The sequence below is a fragment of the Pezoporus wallicus genome, unplaced genomic scaffold (assembly GCF_028554395.1).
Source record: "Pezoporus wallicus isolate ANWC-B61680 ecotype Strahan unplaced genomic scaffold, APGP_CSIRO_Pwel_v1 contig_3058, whole genome shotgun sequence".
In the NCBI taxonomy this organism is placed as follows: Eukaryota; Metazoa; Chordata; class Aves; order Psittaciformes; family Psittacidae; genus Pezoporus; species Pezoporus wallicus.
In genome coordinates, this window is record NW_026641153.1 from 4162211 (window position 1) to 4187622 (window position 25412).

Genomic DNA, 25412 nt, shown 5'->3' on the forward strand with positions numbered 1-25412 from the left:
GACTTCTGAAGTAAGGCACTTCAGATTACTGAACCTTGTCTTAATATCTTTGCTACTTCTATGACATGCTTTAGACTTCTTTTCTCTGAAAACTCATATTTCACTCTGTAGTTTGACATGAATTTAAAAAAGAAGCAAAATCTCAGACTGTGAAGTTTATTGTAGTACGCACAAAATATTCATTTGTTTTGGTTACCTTTGCATATAAGATTGGAAGATTTAATAAAACAGCAGGCATGGTAATCACATAGCTTATTTAAGCTATATTTCGTTTATATCAACTCAATGAGCTGCACCATTTACAAATAGATACTCTTATTGAAAAGTTTCAGTCTTATTGCTCGCTATATAGTTATTCTACAGAGTGAAAATCAGTCCCCTTCACAAAGTCAACCTAAGTACCATGTCAACCTAAGTACCACATTGACCTAAGTACCACTCATGCCTTACAAATCAAAAAAGAAGGTACATATGGCATACAATTCCTGTGCTGAGCTTCTGAAAGAGTGATGAATTAGGAAAAAATATAGCCTTTACTGGTCAAATATGAGGTATTACTCATAAACCTTGCAGTCCATTTACAATGTTCCCATTTTTCCAATGTTTTTGCAGAGACATTAAAGTGCAGATATTAAAAAGTATTTTAAGAAAAAAAAATCTTTTCTTAGTGAAAAACATTGTAAGAAAAAATAAATGAAAATGACAGCATTTTTTAAATAAATAATTTCAGAATATTAAAATAAATTTAGAAATTTATATTCTGTGAAATTCTGTTAATGCATAATATAATTCTGGCAACTATAGATAATAGACCTAATAATAGATTAGATTTTGTGGATCTGTATATTGACAAGATTTCAGAAATTAAAAAATATACCTTCTCTAAATCTTCCCTCAATCTAATTTTTGACCACAGAAATGGCACAATGGTCTTTATACTCTCAGCATAGCCATTTAAACGATGACTTTGCTTCTTGCAAATGTACTATCTTCATTTCTGCCCAAGCCTTCTTCTGTTACTCTTACTGCTTCGCCATATGTTGCACCAGCAGAAAGCATCTGGCTTTGGGCATAATTTCTTTTAGTAGGAGAAATAACATGAAAAAAGAAAAAGAGTAGAAAACAAAAAGCAAACCAAACACACACACACACAAACAACGAAACCCCTCAAACTAAAACAAAACACCCAAACAACCCCTCCAAAAGAACCTACTCAAGCCTCCCTCCCCCAAAACCCCACTCTCCCTGCCCCAAATACCCCAGCCAAGCACTCCTATACCGTAAGAGGAAGGGAACAGAATATGAAACACCACCAAAACTGAAAGGTGTCTGGGCTCCTTATAAATATCACAACCATCTATGGCTGGACAAATTATTTCCTTGGCTTGTTCTGTTTGAAACTATTAATCAGCAGTCCATATCAATCAAAAAAATCACCTGGAAATGTTCTTCTGGGTTTTTTTACATCACATGGAAAATCTTATGCTTTAAAGCACAAGACTTTGATTTTAAATTGGAGAATTATACACAGCAACTGCACAAATAAAAAGAGAAAGGAGAGCTCTAAACTACAGTCCCCAAAATTTCCTTTGTAAATGAAAACTCCATCTGGTCTCCAATTTACCTCACAGTGTTTGGTTTGCATCTGCACCTGAGCACAAAAGCTAATGCTTAGGAAAGTCATCATCTGAAGGCATGATACTATGACTTTATAAAGATGTTTTTATGTTGTGGAAACACCAGAAAGTATTCTTCCATATAAACTGGGGTTACCTAACAAAGCAGAAAGTCTCAAAGGCAGGAGACAATAGACTTAACTGGTGGAAGAAAAGAACAGGCAAGTAAAACCCAGTCTTGCTACAGCTGTCTGGCCAGATGTTTCAGTCACACATTGACAAGTGATAAAATCAGGATTACAATTTGTTATATATCCTTACCTGACCAAAAAAGGAAAACAAATACTGGTGTTTCTAACACATTTTAGGATAACCATTATTTTGATATATAGAAATAAGATCTTACAAATCCACCTTGTAGAATTTATAATTTAAGTCTTCTCCTATGCCTTTGTTTTTTGTTACTATAATGAACTTATTTTACAAACCTTGAAATCTGGATTACAACTGCAAAGAATGTCACACTTCAGCTAATGACAGGAGCCTTGTTCAGGGTAATATTAGCAACACTGTGGTAAAATATTACAATAGAGACCATTTAAAGTTTATAAAATGTAACAGAATTATTAGAGAGGCATGTGGGCTTAATTTTACATTCATGCAGATGTAATTCCTTAAACCTCCGGATCGCATCTACAACTGTGTGCAAGAAGAACCAGGCCAATACACTCTACAGAACAACACACAGCTTTAGGTGTTTGACTACCAGACTATAAATAGATTATGATCTATTTAGACTACGATTCAGTTCCAGAAGGATTTATTCTCTGCTCTCAGTGGAAGCTGAGCTGAACCTTGACTTTTGACATCACACTTGCCTTTTACAAGTTAACCTCTGTTACAATATGAACAGAAAATAAAACATTTGTATATGCACTCCTATACTCATATGAAAAAACATTAACAAGCTCAATTTCCATTTGTTGTTATAAATATTGAGACATTATTATGAGACACAGGCTCAAGACATGAATAATGAGTAAAAATTATAATTCGTTATCTAAAATGTTAACTGCAGATCAATACCCATCATTGTTAGATTAAAGGGTTCATGGCATTTAAACTGTTGGGATCTTCTAATCTCAAAAGCATATGAACCCGAGGAAATCTGTTGCATTTAACCTAATTATTTCATCATGAGCGGCATAAGAGCCAGGTCCAAAATCTGCTTATGAACTGAAAAGTATTCAGGTTCGTAGATACCTGAAGCAATGTAAGTTTAACTGCTGGGAGAGAAAAGTATTTGCTTATGGCATGAACACACATTCACACCTGTTGTTGGAACAGTTTCCAGTAACGGAACTAGTTTATCACAATATGTGTTAATACTTTATTCCTTTTTCTGCTAATCCCATTTTCTGTTTTATTTTAAATGACTGCAAGAACATTACAAAGTTTAGGGCCCTGTTGAGCTTTAGAGCTTATGTCAGTTTTCAGCATTTTTATAACTACAGTTCACATTGTGCTGGTTATTCTAAGAATCTGTTTGAAGCCACTTCAGTTCAGTCCAGCACTGACCTTTTGATGGTGTAGGGTCAAGGGCAAGGTTTTGTTGAAGGAAAATATACTGTATTAATAATTGGACTCCCGGTTGAATGCATATGTAAATAAATATCTATGTTGTATCATATGCACTAAGGGATCTGTTTAAAACCTACAGTTATTAAGGTGGAGGCAACTTTTTTCCACTCTGGACCAAAACTTCATTTAACTTTATTTTTATGGAGCTCTTGAAGGAGGTAAGGCTTGGTTTCATTTTAACTATGGGCCTGTTGTGGCTCATAGTACAGCTCACAGCAGCGCAGTTGAACCCCTAATCATTGATTTGAAATTTAAGCAGTCTTAGAGTTGAGCCTTTAAATTATACAGATGGAAATCTTTGAAAAGAGGGGGATCCTCTCTTGTTCTATTTTCTAGCCCAGCTCATCCTCTCAACCCCTCTCTGGGACTGCAGGTTGTGGAAGGACCCACTGCTCTTCCTGCTCCTACTCCTGTGTTTGCATTGCTGAGTCCTGCCCAACTAAACCATGCCTTAGCTCCTGTAGTGATCACTGACTTGTAATTCTCATTCCATTGCCTCCAAGGTCCTCTGGCCTCCTTGCATGTGTATACCTGCTGTGCATGAGGCGTAGTGCTAGCACTGCCAGCTATAGAATACATCTTACCCAGTGTATCAAAACACAGACTTTTATCTATGCAATATTATTAAATATGTTCCCTGGAGTGGCATGAAACCAATACAGCACACTGGTTTGGAGGATATTGAATTTATTTCCCATGATGGAAGAGGTCTTATATCTCACTTGGGGGTTTATGCTACCACTGTATCCAAGAGTGATGAGGTCATTCCTTTAAGAAGAATCTCATTGCAACAACATTTGAAATAAATGACATGAAAGTTGTTTTTAAGGGTAATAATATTTTAATTCAACCACTTAAATCTGATGCTCCCAGTACTGAGACCCCTAGTCATCCCAAACTTCTAATAAAGTCAGTCAGTTGGGTTCATTTGTAGAATACATACCCCTAGTCATATCTTAACATAAGTCAGATTATTTAGTTTTCATGGAGGAGAATAAAATATGGCAGAAGAAATTGATTTGCTTTTTATGAAGTAGGCAAAGGTGATGAGAGTTGTGTGAAATGCAATAATTGCAGTACTGTATTAACACTGGGGAGAAGAGGAGGTCCTTTGCCAGTGCATGCGAATGAGGACCACCTTTTAGCCCATAGCCTTGGTGTGGTTCCACTCATTTACTTAATGTCCAGGTCAGAAAAATGGGACTTTGTGGGCTGATAAAAATCTAATAAGGAGTAATTAGGTAGGCTCCATATGGTGTCAGCATAACCTTCCAGCCAAGAGTACTGAGTATCCCTGTCAAAGCGTGCTTTATATGTAGTAGTTTAATACACCACCATACCTCCTTTAAGTAGTCTTAATTGGCCTTAAAATCAAGGTACCCAAAATGACGAGTCTCTTGTGAAATGCTTGGCATAGATTATTTTAGAGCAAAAATGCCAAAAAGTCATCTGCGTATTCTTGAAGTACTGTATGACTGGTTAATGTCTGCAGCATCACTCTGCCAATTAAAGGTCCTGTGCTGAGAAGTTCCCTCCCCAGACAGACCTATTTTATAATAGTTAGCACTCAGTGCTTTACACTATCAAAGCATCGTACGCATGCTATCTAATATCTCCTAATTAACTCATACATCTTCTATTAAAAAAAGCATCTAAAATTAATGACATATGGTATGGCTGGCTTTTATACAGCACATGCAAACTCAGCTTTCAGGTTTTACAAGAAATGTGGGTAAGCCAAGATTCCTTTCTGAATCTGACAAACACTTTGCCATATCTGACTTTCAACAGAGAGGAAATGAACGATGATGTAAACTGGACCTACGCAATTATAGACCAGGGACTGAATGCACACAAAAACACTAGCAAGGGTGAGGGCGAATCTACAACTTTCAGAGCCAACATTTTTGGTTCCTTAATGAGGCGCACACCAATTACACGGGTTTCCCACAGACTTTGCTCTCAAGATCTGTAGAATGCATGAGAAACAAGTAAAGCCTGTCATTTTGGTATCCATCAAAGCTCTCTTCCATGTGAGGAAGTGGCTAATTTGTCATTTCACACTCAAAAAGGCGTGAAAGGCAAAACGAGGGAGGTTAGATGGAAGAGAGGAAAGGGGAGCTGTGACTCATGAGAAGAGACAGTAGGACTGATTTTGAGCTTGTGTTTGTTGCTGCATATCAGGAATAAAATCAATGAAATCACCCTGATGTAAAATAGATAAGAACGAGGCCAGTGTTGCCTGTTTGCATGGAAAAAATTACACTGTTAAAACTAAAATATGAACCAAGGAACAAGGAACACTTTATAAATGAAATTGTGATATGTAGCAAATTTCTAACTTACAGGTTTTATTTACACATGGACAACTTTTGTTTTATTTAATTAGAATAAAAGTATTAATCCCAACAATGCAAATTTTCAACTTAAAAATACATAAGACCTTTGAGAGAAAACCCCAAAGAATACACACATCTGAGGAATGTCAGCTCTGTGTCAAGAGCACTGGTCTCAGCCACTAAATATTTTCCCTCATCGTCTTTTGTTTTAGCTTTGCTGTTGTCTTTTATTTTCCTTTTCCTCTGCATAAAACGAAACTAGCAAAGGGCCAGAGAAACAGACAGAGTCAAACCTTTGGAGATACAGGAGAGGTGCAGGCAGGAATCCTGTTATTTGCTAATAGGATTTATGCACATACCTCCCACGGACCACTTAGAAAATTTACTCCCTAGCATCTTGGTGGCAATTTCAATTAGAGTCAACATTTCATGTCAGCAGATGGACTGCAAACTGGAGGCTACTCAAACTCTAATGAGTGACGCTCAATAATTCCCCTCTCTTAAACTACAATTATGATTTCTCTTTTTTTATGGGGAGAATGAATGCTGTCCCTAAGCTTATACTTAATTTGATTTTTTGCTGTGCCTCTCTGTGCTAGCAAACCCCACCCATATGCCTGTATACAAGCCCAATGGGTAAATTAGAGGCTATTTTTTCAGATCTGTCACACATTTCTACCACGCTTCTTATTCAGAAAGATGCCAAAGAACTAGAAATACATCTGCACTCTCCTGAAATGTAGCCACCTCTGGGGTGGAATGTGGCAGCAAATATCAACATGGGAACACAGACACTAAATCCTATGTGAAAATTATGCAGAAAGTACAGAACACAGCTCACGTAGCCTCAGGCTACCCAGAAATTACCTAAAAGTGTACATCTTTTCTTTTTAATGAATGCATTTGAAATTATTGCCTGGTGTGTGGTACTCCAATAAAGAATTTGGTATCGAATTCCCTTTTACAGTCTCATACAGATTAATAGTGATGGCGAGTTATCTGATTTCAATAAGAAGCAGTACTAATTCATAGGCAAGATGCACAAAACCAGAACACAGTATTTGTTTTTCCCTATGGAAAATGTCCTTTCTTTAAATAGCATTTACAAACTACGTAGACGGTGGCCTGGCTGGCTCATGGTGCCTTCGGTTTCGCTTTTTTTTCATCTCCTGCACATGCTTCCACTTGGCACCACCTTTGTTCCGCTGCCGCCGCTTCTCCCGGTGCCACATCTGTTCACAGTATTCATCCAGGCTAAAGCTGGGGCTGCTGACAAGCTGGATGTAGTCCTTGTACCTCAGCCGGGACTCTGTCAGCAAATCCCTAACCCGGCCCTCCTCATCCTCAGTTTTCTGAGTGCTTTCCATTTGCCCATTCTCAATGATGTTTAGATTCAGCTTCACAATGGTATGGACAAAAGTGTGCTCTTGGGCTTTGCAGAAATAGGCTCCTGCATCCCTTCTTTGCAAGCTGCGGATCAGCAACCCATGCTCTGTTTTGATGATCCTTTCATCAGCCTTCAGCTGTGGGGTTAGACAAAAGAAGAATGTGCTAGGTGAGTTTCATCAGCAAATCAGAGCATGACATATGCTGTATAGCTGAAAGGACAGTAACACTCACCACATTACAAAGCAATAAGTCTACATTCTCCAAGGAGGGGTAGCAATTTAGTGCTACAAATACCATTAATTTTTTAACTGTTTTTCTTGAGGTATCCATAATGCACCCAATATACCACTGTGCTTGTATGTATCAGGAGTGCTGCGCCCCTATTACATTGAAAATAAATATTACTACTGATTTTTAAAGTGAAATGCTGTGATTCTGATCTTCTTCAACTGGGTTTTTCAAAAGGAAGTTGGTCCTGGCTTTGACTCACTGAGATGTGATTAAAAAAATCCAGTGAGGGTAGACAACTACAACTGAGTACAATTCTTTTATTGTTAAGATCTGTGAAAATGAACTTAGAGAGAGAAAAAAATAAAGAAATATAAAAGCAAAGAAAAGAATGAGATTGCAAGAGCTGAAGTCTGTCAGCATGGAACTGTGATTTCATTTATGAATAAGGTGCACCTTTGAGTACTAACATGGTCAGGTAAGTCGCATATCCGGTGATCTGAAAATCATTCCCAAAATACATGTCAAAAAAAAGTATACCCCCACCCCCCCAAAAAAAAAGAAACAAAAAAAACCAGAACAAAACAGGATGGGGCATGAGTCACCCAAGTATTTTTGCAGCTGGGAAACATAGCAGGTAAGTGATTTGCTAAAGACCGTATAAATATTAGTAGAAGAGCTGGAAGCAGAAAAAAAGCCCCCTAACTCCCAGTGCCCAACAGCAGAATTTCCTTTGGAAATAATCCTGGTCTAGTCTGGAGCTGTCACCCCTGGCACACTATGTTCTGCTGCCTCACAGAGGCTGCAGCACACAATGGCACTGGAGGGCCCCCAGTGCTGCTTCAGCAGCCCGCAGCAGAACCAAGGCCTTACAGCCAGCCTCAGCACTGCTGGTGCCATTGTTAGAACACAGGAAAACATCAGCATAAGGCTGAGTAGTGGGTGTAAGAAGTGGGGAGTGGGAGCAGAGAGAACCAACACAGAATCTGGAAGATTTCCCAGAGTGCACATCTGACCCTCCAACAGACTTCAGAGGGTGAAGATCAGGGAGGCATGAAGATGACAAAATTAGATTTATTCACAGTGGGTAAGATACACACTGTTTCTTTATGTAAAAAATCTGCACATCATTCACTCTTCTACTCCATGGGAAAAAGTGGATACATACATACAATTCTCCATCTGTTATGATTCTAATACTTTACCACAATAGGGTCTCTTGGAGCAAAGAGATAGATAACATAACCTTCCAGGGCTTTCAGCTTTACCCTTTTCTAAGTTTCTATAATAATGACTTTGGAAAGGTTAAATGATTTGAGAGACCATTTTGAGATCACCATTAAAAAGCAATACACATATATATATATAATGCATGCACAGAGACTTTGGCTTGTTACTGTATGAGCTTTAACAGTCTTCAGTAACATCAATTAGATTAGGTAGATAGGCAAGTAGGTAGGTTGATATATATAGATAGATAGGTACATACACACATGCGTCAGATATGTGGATGATTGGATATAGGCTTGTGTGCTATCACCAATCTGACTGCAACAGAGACAAAAAAACAGCTGCTACAAAATCCTGGTCGGAACATGACTCTGGCTGCCTGATTCTGTGGCCAAGTATTTTGTGGTTCCTGTCACCAGCTGATGGTGTTGGTTTAACCCTGAGCTTTAATTTCATTGTTTGTAAACTGTATATAAGCATGCCTACTTGGCACCAGCAGGGTGAAATCGTACTAATTTCAGGAAATTCCTGGAAAATCGATTGTCCTGACAACAGGTGCTACATAAGCACAAGCTACTTTTGATTTACTACACTGAGTTTAAACTAGAGGAATCATGGTCAAGCCACAAACGCATGCACAAAAGATAGCAGGGAGACTGACTAGAAAAGACCACTTTTCTACCACCAGAACCTGCAGCATAGGCGGTAATCCTCAATTTTATCAGCTAGTGATACTTTATTCCAAGCAAATGTACCTTGCTTACAATAAAAGCAGGAGCATAAAATGTATAAATGAATACACAAATAAGTAGCTGTAGGCAGAACTATGTCTGGGGAAGGTCTTTCCTTGTAGTGTTGGATTCTGCAGAGAAAAGCAAGGGCAGGGGACAGGTAAGAGGGCTAAGAGGCTTGGCTGTTGCAATAAGACAAAGAAGCCCCTCTTCTGCCCAAGTTTCGTGCAACATGAGACCCAAGTTTGAGAAAATTAGGGAAAAGGATGGGAAGAAACAACTAAATTCCAGGCATTTGGGTTTCATCAGGCACTATGCAAAGACCAAATTCCCATACTGTCCGAGAAAAAACAGGACGGGTCTCTTTGAGCTCGGGGCTTGATGCAATTGCCGCAGTAGCATCTGCCTGTCAGTGGCTCTGCCAGTATTGTAGTCTAGAGCGTCTTGACAGCTGTGCACCTCCCACACTTGGAAGATCTCCAGCTGGCTGTTTTGGCTGGCTGAGTGCCAGCCCAAGGAGCCCTCACCAGGGCTTTGCCTATTTTCAGTGAAAAGAAGGCAGAATAATGGCAGCTCTAGACTTGAAAAGATCACTGGACCCCCAAGTCCAGCACCCCACTACTCATAACTATTTACCATTTGAGTAGCAGCCATCACTTTCTAGTTGTAAACATGTTAACTGATGGAGCTGACCCCCCACCATCTGCCCTGGGATACCGCAGAGAAAGTTAACAGAATCTAAATTGGTTGTGTCCCTTAATCCCAGCCCATCATGACTCCTATTTTTAATGAAGCAGCATTCTTACAGAATGTCCTGTTTTAACCTTGGGTATTGATTTACGCTGACTGTCACCTCTTCCTTCTCTGTTCCTTCATTGTTCATTCCTTTCTTATCCTCTGGCAGGATGAAATTATGTCTCTGATTTCACACGTATTAAGCAATATTTCATTACTGTTTCCCCTCCCTTACTTCTCTTTTTGGTATCCTGTTTATGTTGTTTTACCCATAGGTTCAGAACTCTTCCTGTCTTTCCTCTCTACTTTTTTCCCCCACAGGGCTCTGGAGTTTCATAAACACCTGGCATTTCATTACTTGGTAGTAGATCTTTAACCTTTCACTTGAATGCTTAATGTGCTCCTTGGCTCCTGACCTATAGATGTAAAACATATTTTATTAAATTTTGAGGAGAGTGAAAAGATTAGTTAGATCAAAGACATCATTTTGCTTTGGTCAACTGTGGAGTCATCATTGTGTCCATGTGACCAGTCCCTCCGACTGTGTCATAATCAATAACTCTCCTAAAATATTTGTAAATATGATTTACATACAGGACAAAGGCTTTAATTCATTTAATTCAAAAAGCTTGTTGACGTGCTTAAATTTGGGCATACAATAAAACTTTAACATGAGAGACATAGTTTTGTTCAATAGAAAACAAATTAAACCACAAAAATGAAGCAATTGATTACCATTAACTTTCTTAGTGGAGTGGGAGCAGATTTTTACAGTGTTTTATCAACAAATTGTGCTTTCCATCCTTTGTGATAAGTTTGCCTAAAGTTACATTACCTGAATTATGGCACATGCCATAGATACTGGCAATATTTGACAAAGGGAAAAGCTCCCCATGCAAATCGAACACTTGGTTTTCACAAACAGAATTTAACAATGGAGGAAAAATAGGCATTGCCAGTAATAGTGGCAAATCTTTAAACAATCAGTAAGTCTGAAAACAACCAAGGATTTGAAAGTGCTGTGGCACCAGGTTAGGTCAATGCCTTTTGTCCTTCACTAATGATGTGTTTAGATAGCTCCCTCTTTACAAATAATTCACATGTCAACTCTTTCACAGTTAAAACACTGCACCTGTCTAGGAGAAGAAAGTGGCTTCAAAGCCAGCCTTCCCTCATTAATCAACATGTGAAAAAATGTTAAGAGGTAAAGCTGGACTAATCATAGGTTAGCTGCAACGCCTGAGCAAATTGAGAGGGGGGGAAAGGAAAACGAGGAACATTTGCCGAGAATTCACATTCGTCTTTGTTTTTCTACTGTTTCCTTCTTTATCATTTCACTACAAATAAAGAACACTCTGGGTTGGTTTTTTTTTCTTTGCATTATTGTTATGTACAATTTTGTTTCTCTTATAGTGGGAAAATAATCATCTAACACCAACACAGCTGTAGACTTAATTCTCTTTTCTTCTTTTCCCACAGAAAAAAATGAAGAACGTGTTGTTGGTACAATGTCATTATGGAAATGCGTGATTCCTATTACTTTCAAGAGGAAGTTAACTTCTTATTCTGAGACTAAATTTTAAACTCCTACCTCCCCAGTATATCCAAATCAAAGCAGAAACGTCATGAGCTATATCCAAGTTCAGAGTTACTTCTTTTATTTTTCCCTAGGAAAAACTGTCAAAAATATTAGTCTTAAGAATCTCAAGGCATTAGAGGGGGAAAAAGCCAATGAATAATATAATAAAATAGAAGAGTGAAAGCATGAGAGCTGTAAGTAGTCCCTGAGCTGCAGAATGAATCTCTTATTTTTCCCACTCTCAGTCTCTTTCTCCTTGACCTAAGGATTTAAACACTATGCTATATTCCCCTAACAGAAGGTACTAGAAACTCAGTCCTTGGTCTCATCCAACTCAGATTTCAGGACTGGCACTGAATCTCTGGGCTTTACTCACAAGATGCTGCTGACCAGATGTTTGTAACAAGGAAAGTTACCATCATGATAAAAAAATCTTCAGCCACAAAACAAGATGGAAACTTATGTCTTGGATAAACTGAAATATATCTTCACAGTCTGGCTAAAATGTGGACTGGAAACAACATCTCTTTGCTACCATGGGGTAGCTAGGTCACAGCCTTTTGCCAGGCAAAGTGTTCTGTCCAAGAGTGGGTCAAACTCTTGTACCTACCAAACCATCAGATGCTCTCATGGGTTCATCAGAAAAACCCATCTCAGGGCTGTGGGGCAGGAATATGGAAAGGGTGAGAACCACCAAAGAAGAATGTCCTCCTGCCTTTTGGTGGATTTATTTTCACCCCCAGGTATCAGTAGAGGAGGAAGGAGAGAGTTAAAAGTGATCTGCACCTATTCTGTCACTTCAGACCATATGGTTTGCTCCAATCCCTGCAAGGAGAGGTGGCAGCTTGACAGACCTGGAGCTGCAGGAGATTTGGGGTAAAGTACAGCCTGAAGCAGGAGGGGGCTAATACTTTTCAGAGCCATGGGGCACCAAAATTAATGGCTTTGCTGGGAGCCACGCATTTGCTTTTTGCAGTCCTGACACCTATTATATACATAGCATAACACATAGGAATTTCTTTAAGAAATAAATATCTGTTTTAAGCTTCAGAAAACACCAGTAGTTTAACATTATGAACAGATGATGTCCCACTTTTTTTTATGAACTCCAGGCACTGTAATGCACTCCCTCATCTCAGCAACTAACCCTGCAAGCACAGGAACAAACGTGATCAACTGCGTGAGCAATGCTAAACACAAAAGCACTAAATATTTGACTCCTGACCTCAAAACAGCCCCAAACTACAGGGAAATGTACTCCCACTGGCAGCAAATTGACCTGGTGACAGCTTCTGTACCACAGGAGATCCTGTCCCTCCCCACAGGTTGCTTTGCCTGGAAGTCACATTCTGAACCATGACCCTATGGGTGAAATGTCAGGGACATCCTGCTGGGCCAAAGGATTCCCATCTAGTCCTGATTTTGCCCTTTTCCTTTCCTCAGGAAGGTGTAGTGCATGTTCGGGACAGTGCAAAACCATCTAGTTGTAAAGACAGGTTTAAAGACTTGCTGAGACATTACAGTTCCAGCCCTGGAACTAAAAGTCCATAACATAAGTTCCAGGTGCATGGAGTCATTTGCAAAGCATGGTATCGTCATCACAATAAGTTACACTACTAAGACATGCGCTAAAATAACGTACAGTGTTATTTGAGAAACCTGCTTCAGGAAGGGAGAGAAAGAGCAGAAAATATAATTGTAATGGGAAAAGTTATGGTAATGCATTGGCTGAGCAAAGATCGAGCTGTATGTTAAATATGACCACACTGTTTCTGTCACATATGGTATTTCTGTCAAACTGAAGTACTTTAAAAAGAAAGTCAATTGCTCTGCTGATCTTTGGATTTTCTAGGAAAGACTCCAATTAGTCTCTAACACCGATGATTAATTTTCACTGATAAGTTAAATTAGAAAACCTGAAAAAACTCAATTTCTGGATCCCCAAATTAACAAGGGATTAACATTTTAACCTGGAAATACCCTTATTCTATGTAATATGAAGAATGATTGCTCCGGATCTCTACAGACCCAGTCATTTATTTAGGCAGTTGTATATGAAATTAGGAATCTAACTTTATGCACATGTATTTAAAATGTGACACTTTTAGACTAGTATCTTTATCATAAAAAAAAAATAAAATAAAAAATAACCAAACCAAAAAAGACTCTTCTTTTTTGTTTTCCTCCTTCTAAAAATACTAACTCCCACTATGTTGATTCAAGATGTGCAAGCTGAGTTTGCTAAGAAGGACTTCAAATACTTGGGGTCAAAATACTAGAAAATCAGTTACTGTAGGAATTTTTTGGCAGGAATAAAAAAACTAATAGCTATATACTGCCTTTAAGTGATCTGATCCTATAATCATCAGTGTGTGCATATGCATTTATATAGGCTGTTATCTTCAAAGACTGCAAAAAAATATATAAAAATAAACTAGCAAAACCACCCCAAGGATTTGCAGAACATGTGCTCCAACTTCTACTTTATCAAAGCTAGATCACAGAAACACTGCTATGGCTTTAGGGACAATATGTGGTAAAAAGCTATTTGCCTACTGTTAGCATTCATAATGTAGAAAATCTGTCTGCAGATTTCGCCTTCTAATTTTCTTCTAAATTTGCCTCAGAGGTTAATCTAGCCTTTTAGCAAAGCTTTACTTTTCTCATACAAACAGATGTCAGACTGTTTACACAGAGCAAGCCCAGTAAACATTGCTGTGGAAGCCTGCTAATGTGCAAAGATGTATGCTGCATGCTTGCTGGAGCTTCAAATGCCATCCCACAGATGCACGCATTCCCTTACTCTCTGTGTGCACATCCTTGGTGCATTGGGCAACCCTGCAGTACTGGACATCACCATGCTGTCATCTGGCCCAGAACAAGTAGCAGGGGCCAGGTCACTGCCAGAGTGAACATTTTGGAAGCGCATGGCAAAATTTAATATAGCCTTAACTTAGGCTATGCTATATAGGTTAGCCTGCCCTAACTTTGTTCACAAGTTGGCTTGACCTGCAGTTTGTTCTACAATCAAATAAGAAAGATAGCTTGAGCTTGGCTTCCTGACCTTCGGAGGCCTGTCTGAACCTGTGATTTATGAGGAAAATCAACTGTTTTCCCCCTAAATTGACAGAGATAAAACTCAAAAGCAGCCTTTCAAAACAGGCTGTCAAATCTTGAAATTGCAACTTATGGTACAGAAATACTACATTCTTCACAGGGAACTGGCCACTCTATGCAAAGTTTGTAGCTCTTTTTGAGAAGCTCAGGTACATGCCTTAGCTGCTATACATTGTTTTAAACAATGATTTTGAGTCTCCTCAAAACTTAACATAACTTCCTGTTCAGAAAAAAGAAAAAAGAATACCCTCCCCCCCCTAAAAAAAACCCAAACCAAAATAAAAACAAAAACCCCTGTTAACTATCTGCTTAAATTTACTTAAAAATGAGTCTTAAACACATGGTTTGAATTAAGCAAGTGCTTTCCCTGATCAAATATGTTAAGTGCATTTGCAAACTGCCGCCTTAGGGAAGTAGAGCACAGTCTTCTGCCCAGGACAGTTAAAGGTAAATCAATTAAAACACAAACAATGAATGCCCACAGGTCTTTAAAGGCAGATACACTTCTAACTGGGTTTTCACTTCAACTACCTGCAGCTGTGAGTGTGCCTGGCCAGCCGATCAGAAGATCTCTTTTTTTCCAAGTATGGACTGCAATGGAGGTTACAGGAGGTATTTCAAACCAGTAATCTCCCTCTTTTGGTGCCTACTACATGTTGTGGGAAGCACTGTATTTATAAATTAATGAAGTTTTTATTCTCAGCAGAGAAAAGAACCTTTGCCAATTCAAAGAATGAGTAAGAGAAGGGGAGCAAATTAAAAGTACCACAGTGTCATAGTCAGTGTACAGCCTTGTATTTTTTTTTTGTCTTATCTGGTGGAAAATCTGAAGTGCCTTGTATCCCCTTACTCTGGCTTTCTGTGCCAAGACATGACTGGAGTTGTAACTTTGGGACTTTTGCCACGAGTCACATCTCACCCAAAAGGATACTCTGATGGGCATCTGCCCTGGCCTTCATCTCCCCAGCCTTTAGAGGTTTTTCTGCATTCAGAAGTTCTCATAGGATGAATTATCATTGAAAGTGGAAGACCGGTTGAGTGTTTGATAGTTCCTATCATTTAAACTATGGTTTGTCTCAGATGAACATTCAACAAAAAAGTGTGTCTAACACCTGGGACCAGCTCTTTCAAAAAGGCACTTCTTTACCCTCCTCCTTTCCCATTGCCATGGCTGCCACCACAGCAGGACTTGGCCTCAGACACAAAATCACTCATGTAAGAAAAAGGTTATGAAAACTCCTGAGGTTTGAAAGTCACTCAAACCCAGTCCGTATCAGTCCCAGCATGTTGACCTTTTGGGCAAATCAGAGGGTCCCTCTGTCACTAGCTCAAAAAGGAGCCAGCAAGAAATTTTGCAGGGGGTTATGTAGAGACCTGGAGTCTTCTCCAGGGCTTCTCCACCAGTGAGGACCCCAAACCTAGCTCCTGCAGGAATTAAGGGCCATCACATGTTTCACCGCTTTCTACTCCAGATACAAGGTGAAAGTCTTTAACCTGACATGTCTGCATCAGCTCAGAGTGCCATTGAAGATAATTCTCAGAGTCCATCAACAAGGAAAAAAAGCAAATAAAAAGTCTTTTACTGCACAGACCATTCCTTCTCTGGGGAGAGGTGAAGAGAAGCAGCAAGCAATACATGCAATTCTTAACTATGCTGCTTAACATAATAAGGGGGTGCAATCAGACACTAAATGGAGGACAGATTTTATTAAAACAAAGGGCTTTGAACATACATTTACCTACAGAAATAGTTGTTAGTGTTAATTACAGGACAAAAAGGATTTTTCTTTTTCATTACTTGCATTACCACTAACTAAAGCCTAACTTCTTTTTTTTCTTCATACTTTTTTATTTTCAATAGAATGAGCACGTAAGTCAAAATAAATATCTAAATCTGCTTATGACACAGTGCAAATGGCTTCTCTCTTCCCCACTGCATGCCCCAAATGGTGATACCAGAATGTTATGTGATACCTAAGGTGAAGCAAGGAAAAGTAAAATATTGACTAATCCCAGTAACTCCTGCCTTTCAATGCTCAGCTGAATTCTCTATAGAGGAAACTTGCCTTGATGACTATAACTTACCTCTTCTCGATGTTCTTCTCCAGAGCGCTGAATATACCACCTAATAGAGGCTTGCTGGGACTTAGGAATACATTCCAGAAAAGTTGAATTAAATTCAATGCCAAAAATCACCTTTTCATCAGCAGTTTCATGACTAATGCCTGGAAAGCAAACATGGTACAGGAGATTAACCCTGACCTGGTTTTTAAAGCAATGGGAAAATAGCCTGATTCAGAACAGATGCCATAAGAGTGACTGAATTATAAAAAAGCTAAAGGAAACTTAACTTTTAGCTTAAACTATAACTATGAAGGATTTAGAGGCGGTTGCTAACCTTCCTTTAGTGCAACTGGTTTTTAAGGAGGTCAATAAAATCTGTATCATGAGCTTGCTCTGTTTTAAAGTTGAGGCTTTCACCTTTGAGGAACTTAAAATCTGACCTGTGTTTTTCCCTTAAGTAACACAACTATTAAATCTGAGGCAAAGCTGCTGAATGTAGATTGTATGGTCTGGTTTGTTCATCCCAAACACTTTAAAGGAGTTACAGGGATAAAGTAAACTCGAGTTTACCTTCCTTCAGTATAATTTGAAATGCTCTGTAGTATGTTTCAGACCAAACACTGAAGGAGCCATGAACAGATCTGGGCTCAATTCTTAGCCTTCTGCAAACCTAAGCAAGTAATTTCTAATCTCTGCATCTCCGTTTCCCTTTCCGTCTGTCTTATCTGTGTCTTATCAGCCTTACCATCAGACTAAAGCTGTTTCTTATACCCTGCCAATAATAGAAAGGAAGGTGAAAGCAGTGGCATCTCCTAAATCAAAAGTTAGCTCAACAACAAAATGAATACAATTTTGGATAGCTTTTTCCATATAATAAGTATCTATATGAGATCTATAGAAATTCAAGCTCTCTGCATTAAATACTTTTCTTCTATTTCACTGTGCCACTGAGATTTCAGTACAGCCAAACAACTTCATGCAGCCAATGAAGTCTCTGGGAGGGAATCTCACACAGTGGAGCACTGAATTTAAATAGGTTTTGGGGCCATAATGTTATTAATTATCGTAAATGGCATAAATAAGCCCAGAGCCTGGAGTGCCACAGGTCAGCTTCACAGTTTTATGGCACACAGGAGTGATCCTGAGCTGGATAGAATTTCTATTGGTGGCGCTACATCAGGGCAAAAGATTAATACCAATTTCTGTGTTAAGTCATTTTACATTTGTCTAGTAAAGCCACCTCTTCAAGTATCTCTTTATCCTTCCAAGAAAATGCGACATTGTCAGCTTTTCTGCTAGGGTTTCTATAACCCTGAGCTTTGCACAGTCTCAGATACCACTGTTTGGAGAGCCATGCTAAGCAGCAAGCAAGGACATTGTGGGCCCTGGGTATTAATAGCAGTTTTGTCGTTGACTCTAATGGAAATGAGATTTTACCCTGACTTTTTAACTATGTCTGTAAGCACACAAGTACAGTCAGAGCACTCTGTACTGTGCAACAGACTTAAAGCTTTGATCCTGTGGTGAGCAGCTCTGGTTTCTGCATTAGACTCATGCCGAGATCTGCAGCAGACACCCAGCACCGCAGCAGCACAAAAATAACCAGAGATCAATGGGAAGTGGTGGCTTGTCCCAAATCAAACATTCAGCACAGCAATACAATCAATACTGTTTTGACTGGGTTATTTGCTTTAATAAGCAGCTAGAAGAGCCCCAGACAAACCCGAGCTTGGTTTTGAATGCTTTTCATTTATTTTACGCCGCTGCAGAGATTGCCGCGTAACCGCAGGATTTCATACTGACAGTGCTTGCTGTAAGAGAAGTGCTGCACTTGCCAAAAGAGCAAGCCAGACCCTTTGGCATCTGAAAACAGGGTGTGGGAAAAGGAGGGGGAAGCTGACAGGGAACTGGGGGGTAGGCTCTTGTTAATAACAGGAGTATTTAAGTAGCTGCGGGAAGGGGAAGGGGTTGGTTTGGCAAGCTGCAGTCTGGCCTTGGGACTCGTGTCAAGTGTATGCAGCGGGAGGGGAGAAGATGGTGTGCTCCCCATTCACACTTATGGGTTTCCTTGTGGGATGACCTCCCCAGTTTCTGGATGAAACATCACACACATTCCATTAGCTACTTGTAGGGATGTGGGTGATGTTTTTGCGTCAGGGGCACATCTCCCTCCCCTGGGTGAGTGCTGTGGAGGGTCTCCCATAAGGGATGAGAGGGTGTCATCCCATGCTGGCTGTCCCTTATCATCCCAGCTCTGCAAATTTAACTGCTGGAAGGGCATTGCATGTGAAGTGTGGGAAAGATAACTGCTTTAATGGTGTTATTCTGTCAAGCACAGCAAGTTTTCACAGACATGCAGAGACCCTCACAGCAAACTTTCCTGTCAAAGCAACAAAAAGCAAGAAAGGTGCAAAGTACTCACTGTCTTCTACATCCCAGCACTGTGCAACAGGGTCTCCATATTTGACGTCTTGCCGTCTGGCTCGCCTATGGAAGAACATGCAAACTTGTAACACTTCAGGCATAATTGCTGGAATTCAACAACAAAATACAGAGGAGCTCAGCAGATGTGGACTTGCACGGCTCCCACCCTACTGCTGACAATTACAGTCTTAACTAAAACAGGCCTCACCCTCAAAGCGCATGTGGCCTAGAGAGATTTGTACAATTGACATCAAGAGAAGGGCCTGTGATTTGGGAAAACCACTAGGAGGGGAAAGAGAAAAAACAAGAGAAAAAAGTCTGCCTAGAATATAAAGTGTGTGCTATAGTGACAGAAAAATCATCTAAACCTGCTTTAAGAGCACGGGGCATGCATCTCCTGGTTGGGTGGACTGTCTTGGAAATCATAGAATCATAGAATAGTTAGGGTTGGAAAGGACTTTAGCATCAAGTTCCAGCCCCCCTGCCATGGGAAGGGACACCTCACACTAAAATTCAGAAATACCTAAATACATCCTTAATGATGTAGGTCATGAAAAAGATCTGAGGTTCAACAGGCGATATTCAAAACTGAGCTCAGGATTGGCCAGAGATAATACTGACTAGTAAACTAATCATTAGAATGAAGAGAGAAAAGCTTATGTTTTCATTATGTAACTAATAATTGGCGAATCTGGTTATCTTTAATCTTTATGGACAGTAGAAATGCTTGAGAATGGTCTGAGATGGTCTGCTCCCTTCCACAACTAACTTGCCTTCTCATCTCTGGGTGCGTTACTTAAACTTACTGTGATTTAGTGTAATTTCAGAATAAGAGCATTAAAAAAAACAAACTCTTCCTCTGGATGATTGCGTTTATCTCACATTTATCTCTCAAGGGCTACAAACCCTACTTTGTATTTTAATTTTTTAGTAGAAGGATTGGAGACTGGCTCCTCCCTTAGAGCCACACTGAAGGTAACAGGAGTGAGACCTCCTATGTGCAGAGCAATGCCGCAGCAGGGCAGTGGATTCCCAAGGATGAGCTGTCCCCTCGAGTGAAAGCTGTAGACATGCTGGAAGCAAAGGCTGCTACACAGAAGAAAAACATTCCAGTAACTGATCCACTGGAGTATTCCCAAGGACAGTCACCCATCCTTTATTTTTGAGCCACAGACTTTTGGCCTTCCCACCATACTGCACATCTGTTAAAAAACATGGACCATCAATCTCCATGTCCCAGCCCACCTCAGGCTTCAGCAAGCCTCATGTGTCACTAACTTTGCAGTGAGCCTGAACACTTGCTTTTCTCCTTTCATTTATGCTTCTCTGAATCTAGTTTGCTTTGGCTTTGAGGGAAAACACATAAAGTTCCTTGACACCATGACAGGATGACCTATGAGTCATTAACTTCAATGGTTTGTCTAATTGCTTTGGTCCCAGCCCTGCAGCCCCTAAGGCAGAAAGCATCATTCCAGAGCCTGAGCTCAGAGGGCAACCTCTCTGCAAGAACTGCTGTCAGGAAGGCTTCGTTCAAAGAGGAATGGAGAGGCTCTGAAGCACCTGGCTCAATGAGAGCTCAGAGCTCCAGCTAAATCAGCCCCAAATCTCCAAGAGACGCAGCATCTTGGGTACTGCACTGCTAAAGCCTGCAGCATGCTCTTTCTCCATGCAGATTTGCTGCTGTCCTAGCTGGTGGATACAGAAAGTTCAGAGGAAACTTCTTTCACTGTGGAAAAACTGCTCCTGATGTGGTCAAATCGCAGTACTTAATCTCTGTCTCCCTCTCATGGCTACAGCACAAATACAATTATTTGTTTAGATCAGGGAATTAGATGTATTTCATTATTGTCCACTCTGGGATACTACATTAAATTCCATAACTATGGTGGTGCTCTGTGCAAAAGTCAGAAGCTTAAGAGAGGGTCTTGCATCTTGGGCAGTGTTAGCCACAACCTAGACCTCCATTTAAGGATCTCATGCCTTACAGCATTCAGCATAAAAAAGGAAAGCAATGGATTTATGTTGTTAGTTGCTAGCTGAGTCACTGTAATACAGACTTGAAAAAGACTATGCTGTCTTCACAGTTCCTTGAGCAGAAGTGTGTAACATGGCCAGAGTATGATCAAATTTTAAGGGAAATGACATGCTAAGTAAAAGTAACACATTCTGATTAGGAACCTCTAAAATTCTTGCAAGCAGCAAGATCTTTTACAGCATGTTGTATTTTTTTTTTTTCTTACCTTTTGGAAGTGGGGGCATATCTGGAACATGAGTTTCCATCCCAGGCACAGTATGGGTCTCTGGCAAGGCAGCAGTCTGCACAAGCCTTCCCATACGTGTGACATCTGTGCAGTGAGAGCTGAACCAATCCATCCCTGGAACCAATGTACAATTGTTGCTGCAAATCAGGCAAAGCAAATGAATTAGGAGTGTTCTCCGAGCAGCCTGTTTAAAAAGTTCCCTTCTTCAGTGCCATGCTTACAGACTTTCAACCTTCTCCCACATTTTACACAACAAGAGAGAATTCCTCCTTTACCATAAAATGTTTCTCAGGGCTCAGTGTGAACTGGTCAGTCCCCACCCATCCCTGACAACATGGCAGAGAGGAAAGGAGACTGCAGTACTGGAAAGATGCTGACATTCAACACCCTTACACCTTTGGAATTATGCTGTAATAAAAAAACAGAAACCAAACCATGGAAAGAATGGTTCAATAACACATTTAAAAAACAGGAGCTGGATAGCCATGACATGAGGAATCTGGGAACTAGGGATGACCTTGTGTGTATAAAACTTCATCTTCTGCTTCTTATCCTTAGGTAGGATGAGGATAATATTACTCCCCTCTCTCCCCAATGTGTGAGTAGATTGCCTGTTGAGACAAGGGTGGTCCAAGTGCTTGCTGTTGAGCTGGAGCTGGCTCATGCAATACTTCCAGCTGGCCTGCCACCTTCTTTCAGGGGAGATGGGACCCAGCTGTGCTGTGCGTGCCTGAATGGCAAAATACCTCCTTCTGTGAAAGGGAGTCGTGTTGTGCTGGAGCTGCTACGGCCACTTCTGCAGGGCAGGGAGGGATGGCTGTGGTGTCACACTGTCTCCCAAACATGCATGTAGCCATCATAGAGCTCCTGGATGCCATAAAACTGTTTCCCATCGGGAGATTCTCAACGGGGACTGGCTCGTGTGCTGCCAGGATTGGACCACCCAGATTTAGACTGCAGTTTTAGAGGGGGGACTCGGTTTCACTCTGTGTGCACACAACTTTTAGCACAATGAGGCCCTGATCTCTCTTGGCTACTAATAAAAATAACAACAAGGATAGTAATAATAATTTATTACTAGATTGTAAAGAGACATGTATTTCTGGTGTCCGGAAAATGAATGTGTATTGACTTCACTCACAAATCCCACTACCATATGACTAAAGATGTGTTTCCATGAATAATTACCAGGTTGGGTAAACAAATTACTGTTTGTAAGCAAACGTGAATTAGGCAGGCAAACAAATTCAAACATATCTCCTTCTTTCCAGATACATTTTAAGAGCCATCCATGGAAAGCTTGGCCAGTGAGTAGCAGGCGTCACCTAAAAACAACAAGCTGAGTGTTCAGTGTACCATATATCCTGCAGTAATTAAACAAGCTCTGTGATTACCTGCTTCTGAGAGATCTCCATGGTTGAGATAAATGAAGGGTGCTGAAAAATGAATAAAGGAGGTGCATTAGTTCACACATTCTCTGTTCTTAGTGAAAAAGAGAGCAGAACTTAACATACAAAAATCAAACAAAAATACAGATTCATTTGCTTGGTTTAAACAAAAAACAGAAAATCACTAAATTCATGCTTTCAAAAATAGGTTCCATAAATTTTCCCTGCTACTTATGAAGCAACTGGCTTCAATTCTCAGAGTCTGCTATCTACCGCATCCTGGGGACTAACAATGAGCCTTCATATCAATTTAAGATCTTATTAAAGACTATTTGAAAGGCTTAGATGGCACTTAAGGGATACATAGGCAGATCCCCTGCATCAGGATGTGAGAGACAGTGAAATTTTTGCCAGTGAGTGATGTAAGAACAGGACAAAGCTCAGGGTATTATCTATCCCCTAATAGAAGATGATTAATCTAAGCCTATTGTTTAATGCTAATACAGTCTGAGGAAATAAGGGATGTTTTTCAGCCCTTCACCCTGTTCAATTTTCTCGATTCAAAACCATAGAGGTAACAGTCATGGATGTTACCAATAAGAATGCAAAGGAATGTCTGCTGAGCAGAAAAAAAATAACTTTTTTTTGTTCTAAATATGATATGGTATATTTGCCCTTGACGTTATGCTTAAAGAATGCATCAATTTGGTGCACAAACTGAAACTACTGATTACTTGGCAGGCTACAGAATAATCTTGGTATTTTCTGAGTGATATCTATAATTGATGTCCAAGACAGTGGGAAGAAGCCTTTAAATCAAAGTTTCATCACACACATGACCTATCAAAAAACATATGGAGAAATACATTATTTGAAATAATTATTAAAGATCCTTTCCTTACACTTGGAGAACACTCTCCAAGTCCCAAATTCATTTATTTACTGGGGACAAAAAAAATCTGGCTTGTGGCTACGAACTCATATGGCACATAGGACAGAGGATGTGTGAGAAAGTAATCAGAATGCCAGGAATGTAGGTAAATTTTGATGAAAAAGCGAGGTGAAAACTGAAGAAGAGCTATACAGCATGGGAATAAAGCAAAGTGAGAATGCAAAGAACAAAGAAGAACCTAATAAATTTAAAAGAAAATTGGTGGGGAAGACACAAGTCTCCATTTTCTTATTGCAATGGTATGTCCACATCAACTCCGTCACCGGCAATGAGGTTAATCAGAAACTGTGCCTGTGCAACAGAAAGAAGGAAGCTGGGCTTTTTAAAAACTCTATTTGTGAAGAAGTCATTGGTGTTAGCAGGGCTCTAGTTACTTTTTGTCTTTTTCACTCAGCCAGAATAACCAAATGAAAACAGTCAAAACCACTGAGTCAGCCTTTACCAATAATCAAAACTAACTTTGCTTTATTTCTTTGTCTTTTCAATCCCTAAAGTCATTATCGTAAAGAATCTCTCTGCATCTGTGGAATTTTGTTTGTTTGTTTGTTTGTTTTAAACCAATTATAATTTTACAACAACAGTCTCAAAGCTGAGACAATAGAATAATTGGCATTAAAATTAAAATACAGCTAATAAAAAAATTGGGGCTCATAATAAGATTTCCATCTAGAAAAGGCAGGATAAATGAGACTATGAGTTTGAAACATCATGGTCTGTTTGTTTTGGGACTCTTTTCAATTGACTTACCCTAAGAATACCAAGGCATTTAAAAATTTACATAGCATCCTTCTGGAAACTTGAACTAGTTCCAGTAAACAACCAACCAGACAGACAAAGCCAGTTTGGGCCTTTAAGTCCCCTGAATATTATTTAATTGATGTTGCAGCTGTTAATGCTTACCTTGAATATCTGCAGCTCTTCCAGGACCACCTCCTCCTTAGTCCACTTTTCCTTTGTGATGCTCACAACTTTCAGGACTGTGCCTATGTCTGAAATAAATGTTTATCATGTAAACCCCACAGTTGTTTCAGTACGTATCTGCCACTTAATTTCATGCCCTGAAGATAAAGATAATTGATCAAGGATGCACCTTCAAACAACATCTATCCCTATCTCCATCTATTGCTATCTGTGCAACTGTATATAATGTGTTTCTAGTTTTACTGTACGGCTGAGCCAGGACAATTGTAGACTACTCCTGGCAGGGACTGTCTAACTCTCCTGCTACACAAACATACAAACAGAGACAAGCACATCCATGCTTCCAGCTAGAAGTTTCCACAGATTTCCTGATAAAGAATTGTGGCCTATCTGACCCTAAAGAGATTCAGCTTAGAGGACTAAATTGTCAGAAAACCAATTCCTCTCTTTTATAAAATTAATTTTCATCCAGTATAGCCCCTTAACCCGAAGTAGGTTTCATTTTAATTTGGAGAGTTAAGCAATGCACTTTTAAAATTTATCTTTGAATTTTTAGGGAAATTTTGGAACAAAATCTCCATTCAGCATCAAAATCTTAATTTAATCATTAGAGAAATTACTTTTTCAGAGGTTTGTTTTTTTTTTTAATTAAATCTATTCATCAATTTTAAGCCGAATTCCTGCTTGGCAAAAAAAAAAAAAAAAAATTGCCGCTTGTTTAATCTCAGACCATTGCATATTGGTGAATTTTGAATGGCCTTAAAAAGAACCCTTGAAAACTGCTCAGGGGAAGCAGG

The 25412-nt window shown here is 39.6% G+C and overlaps 1 protein-coding gene across 3 annotated transcripts in view; it reads right to left on the reverse strand.

Moving 5' to 3' along the window:
- Window positions 1-4075: 4075 nt before the first annotated feature.
- The window catches only part of SEMA3D (semaphorin 3D), a 138117-nt gene continuing 116780 nt past the window's right edge, over window positions 4076-25412 (reverse strand). For all 3 annotated transcript variants that reach the window (XM_057422513.1, XM_057422515.1, XM_057422512.1), the window contains exons 13-18: window positions 24595-24683; window positions 22749-22790; window positions 21334-21491; window positions 19092-19156; window positions 16691-16830; window positions 4076-7119 (exon numbers count right to left, since the gene is read on the reverse strand). In XM_057422513.1, the coding sequence (XP_057278496.1) occupies window positions 6706-7119; window positions 16691-16830; window positions 19092-19156; window positions 21334-21491; window positions 22749-22790; window positions 24595-24683 (908 nt within the window). In that variant the 3' untranslated portion in view covers window positions 4076-6705. The remainder of the gene's footprint in view (window positions 7120-16690; window positions 16831-19091; window positions 19157-21333; window positions 21492-22748; window positions 22791-24594; window positions 24684-25412) is intronic.